At 64.6% G+C, this 4,237-nt stretch overlaps 1 protein-coding gene across 1 annotated transcript in view; it reads right to left on the bottom strand.

The window, feature by feature from the left end:
* Positions 1-1,654: 1,654 nt before the first annotated feature.
* The window catches only part of SRC (SRC proto-oncogene, non-receptor tyrosine kinase), an 11,119-nt gene continuing 8,536 nt past the window's right edge, over positions 1,655-4,237 (bottom strand). Inside the window, 7 exon segments of the mRNA XM_019471075.1 lie at positions 1,655-1,904; positions 2,369-2,500; positions 2,709-2,862; positions 3,252-3,328; positions 3,409-3,588; positions 3,751-3,906; positions 4,185-4,237. The exon segment at positions 4,185-4,237 is cut by the window's right edge and continues 45 nt beyond it. Coding sequence (XP_019326620.1) covers positions 1,696-1,904; positions 2,369-2,500; positions 2,709-2,862; positions 3,252-3,328; positions 3,409-3,588; positions 3,751-3,906; positions 4,185-4,237 — 961 coding nt within the window. The 3' untranslated portion in view covers positions 1,655-1,695.

Consider the following 4,237-nt stretch of genomic DNA (forward strand, 5'->3'; position numbering starts at 1 on the left):
GCAAGGAAAGCCCCCCGCCCAAGGACCTGAGAGGCAGGGAAAGCCACTGGCTCCCCTCTCTGGGTCCTTCCCACCAGTGCGTGCCAGCACCCCTGCCCCACAGCACCCCCTCGAGCCCCCATCCCACCCCTGGTCCAGGAGAGCATCCGAAGAGCCCCCAGGTCTTCCTGAGTGAACGTGCCTGGGACCTGAGAGGTGAGGGAGCAAAGCCTTGCAAGCCACCATGGTGAAGGGTTTCCAGCTGGGTACAGCTGCAGGAGGGGGAAAAAACCAACACATGCAACTAAGTCAACGTCTGGGAGGGCGTGGGGACCGCTCGAGGGCTATGTACAAGCAGGCGCTGGGCGGGAGAGCGCAGGGGCTGGGTGCCACCCTCGGGGTTCAGCCCCACAGGATGGGGGGGGGGCAAAACGCGGATAGCCACCCACTGCCGAAACATGGCTGAGGCCTTTCAGAGTGAGCAGGGGGGAGATGAGGATGCAAATGTCTCCCGTGCGGCACAGCGCTTCCCAGGACTTTCCTCCAGGATGGTGGCCCATGGCTGGGGATGCTCCCACTGCATGGGGACTGCAGCCCAACAGTTGAGATGCGAGGGGTGGGGGGAGGCAGCTAAAAATGTACTGGGTGGACAAAAACATCTGTGAAAGATAAATATTTCCCCCAAAACACTCCCACACCGTGAACAGCCACACGTGCCATGCACCCAAGCCCCACGGTGGCACCGGATTTGGTGGCAGGGCCAGGCCGGGGGACTCTGCCAGTGGGAGAGCTGGCGGCGGAGCTGGGGAGGGCGGCTGGGGGACTGTGGTGCACTTCCCTTCCCAGGGGGCCGGCTGGAAGACTGGGAGCGCTCGGTGGGAGAAAGCGCAGCCAGGGCGGCGGGTCTGGCCGCAGGCAGGGCGAGGGGTCTGCCGGCACACCCCCGGTGCTGCTCCCAGGAGAGACGAGATGAGTCCCTTGGGGGGACAGACGCAGCTGGAAGACTCGAACGTGCGCCCGGGTGCTCCCATGGGACAGTGTCGGTCACCAGAGCCACGAGCAGCCACATTTCATGCTCCTGGCACCCGCTAGCCGGCGAGGCTGCAGTGAGGCCAGAGGGATGCCCGAGGAAGGGGCACCACCAGCGTTCCGCTGCCCCCCCACACCGGCACCACTGCCCCGGCGCATCGCCCCATCCGAACCAGCCAGGGATTGTGCCTTCCCCGTGGCGAACCGTCTCTGCCAGCGCCCTCAGGAGAACCGGAGCCAAGGGCGGGGGGGTGGCGGGGAGGGCAAAGGGGCAGGGGAATTTGTGCTGATTTAGAAAGGGGGTGCAGGAGACCGGGGCTGTGTGTCCGAGGTGGGGTGATGCCGTCCCCCAATTCCTCCGGGCTCACCCCAGAGTTGCTGGGTGGGAAAGGTCTCCCGAAAGCCAAGTCTCTTGGAGGGAGATGCTCCGCTGGCTCTCCTGAGCCGGCTCTGCCAGCACCCTCAGGCTCTTCTCACCAGCGGGATGGCACCGCTTCATTAAACACAGGCCAGAAGTCTTAATGAACGACGGGGGAACCCAGCACCTCCCCTGGCTGCATCTGGAGACGATGCCCCGTCCCGCTCCGGGGCTGCTCCACAAAAAACCGGCCCCTCGGCGAGGAGGCTAGCCCTCGGCGCCCCGCTGTGAGGACAGCAGCGTCCCTGGTGCCAGGAGGAGCTCCGGGTCTATAGGTTCTCGCCGGGCTGGTACTGGGGCTCTGTCGAGGTGAAGTAGTCCTCCAGGAAAGCCTGCAGGTACTCAAAGGTGGGTCGCTCCTCCGGGTCCTTCCGCCAGCACTGGCACATGAGGTCGTGCAGGGACTCGGGGCACTCGGGTGGGCAGGGCATGCGGTACCCCCGCTCCACCTGGTCCAGCACCTCCCGGTTCACCATCCCTGCATGCGGCCAGAGACACAGCGCCAAGTGAGAGATGGGCCAGATCCTGCACTGTGCCTTTCCCAGAGGGGACACCGAGGGCATCGTGCTGGGACGAGCCTTACAGGCAACCCCAGTGACTGGACCCAGGGAAAGAGGGACCCCCAGCCCAACAGCACTCGTCCCTGTCAGCCTGTCACCTTGCTCGGAGACCGGAGCAGGACGAGGCGGCTGTGACCCTGCATTCCAGCTGGGCTCTGCTCGCCCTGCTCCAGCAGGGCAGGGTCTGACCTGGGCAGGGGCAGCTCTCCCCCGAGCCCACCCTCCCTGCCCAAACTGCAGGAGAAACTTTACATCAGTTTGCTCCTCTGCAAAGATGGCTCTGGGGACCACGGAGTGCCAGGGGCGAGCGCTGGGCGAAGGCGGCTGGTGTCAGGGCACCACGACGGGGATGGGGTTTCTGCTGGTGGGTGCCAGCCCTCACCTGGGTACGGCACTCTGCCCTTGGTAGTCAGCTCAGTCAAGAGGATGCCGAAGGACCAGACGTCCGACTTGATGGTAAACCTGCCGTACAGAGCCGCTTCGGGGGCCGTCCACTTGATGGGGAACTTTGCGCCTGGATGGAGAGGCAGGGTGAGGGGCTGCTCCCTGCCCCACAGTGCCCGAGGGCACACGGGCTGTGAGTGCTTCCAGGACCCCCGCGCAGCCAGGGCCATGTGCTGGCTCAAGATGCAACGCACACCCCTGGGGACAGGGGACCACACAGTGGCCATTGCTCCGGTGCCACCTGCCTGGGCACGGTGCCGGCAGCCCCGGGCACGCACCTTGCCGAGCAGTGTACTCATTGTCCTCGATGAGGCGTGCCAAGCCGAAGTCAGCCACTTTGCACACCAGGTTCTCCCCCACGAGGATGTTGGCTGCCCGGAGGTCCCGGTGGACGTAGTTCATCCTCTCCACATAGGCCATGCCAGACGCGATCTGTGGGGACCAGGACATGGGGCACCGAGGCTGGCGGGGTAACACGAGGGTCCCCAGGGAGCACCTGGCACTGCCGAGGGGAATGGCTCCACAGTGGGACCCAACCCAGGGTGTGGGAGCAGCTGGTTGCTCAAGAAAACCCATGCAGACGCAGGTTTGCTGGCCAGGGAGAGCTGGCAGCAACGGGAACAGGCAAAATGATGGTCCCTGACTGCAACCCAGCTCTGGGCTGAGCACCCAGCGGGGACGGCAGCACCCAACCCGAGCCAAGTGAGGCTGCAGAGAACCCCACCACCTGACAGGCGACAGCCACGACAGCCCAGCGAGGTGCTTGGGCAGCCAGTGCCCTTGGAGAGGGATGCAGGAGGCCTGGGGATGCACAAACCCACCTGAGCCGCCATATCCACGAGCTGGGGCAGCCGCAGGTACTTGCCCATCTCGCCCTTCAGGAAGTCCAGGAGGCTCCCTGCGAGGAAGACCACAGTCACGGCGATCTGGAGGAGCAGAGCCCCTCGGCCGCCCCCCCAGCATCCCTCCCGCGCTCACCCTTGCTCATGTACTCGGTGACGATGTAAATGGGTTCCTCTGAAACCACGGCGTAGAGCTGAACCAGCTTCTCATGCCGGAGCTTCTTCATGACCTGGGCTTCCTGCAGGAAAGCCTCTGGGGACATGGTGCCAGGCTTCAGAGTCTTGATCGCCACCCGGGTGGTGCCGTTCCAGGTCCCTATGGCACAGGACAGGCCGCTCAGGACACATTTACAGGGCAGGGAGCCGTGCCCCTTGCCTGCTCCCCCACGCCACTGCAGGCTCCGGGCACCTGCAGATGGCTGGGGAGTGGATGCAGGTGGTGACACAGGGGGGACAGCGGGGTGGGAGCTGTCCTTACCCATCCACACCTCTCCAAAGCAGCCCTGCCCCAGCTTGACCTCCAGCCGCAACGATTCCCGGGGGATTTCCCAGGCATCCTTGGCGAGGCCTTGGGTCTGGGGTTTGGAAGTGGGGCAGACGTTGGTGAGACGGTGGCACAAGCCGTCGGCGTGTTCTAGCACAGGAGGGGACAACACCAGGGTGACACTTGGGCATTTAGGCACGTGATGTCTTTAACCCACATCTTCCCCGCAAAACACCTCGGGGACCCATACCCAAACCCTCACCCTCTTCCCTAAAACCCAAGCAGTTTTTCACCAGGGTCTCCCCCCAACTGGTTTGGGGTCCCCCAGCCCCACACTGGCTTCCCAGCAGCACCCATCCTGCAGCGAGGGCAGGCACAGCACCCAGGGTGTCACCCAGACCCCAAGGGGACCCCAAGCGGCTACCCACTGGAGTAATAGGCCACCAGCTGCTGCAGGCTGTTGAACTGGGTGCGGGAGGTG

The sequence above is a fragment of the Aptenodytes forsteri genome, unplaced genomic scaffold (assembly GCF_000699145.1).
Source record: "Aptenodytes forsteri isolate BGI_AS27 unplaced genomic scaffold, ASM69914v1 Scaffold369, whole genome shotgun sequence".
NCBI lineage: Eukaryota > Metazoa > Chordata > Aves > Sphenisciformes > Spheniscidae > Aptenodytes > Aptenodytes forsteri.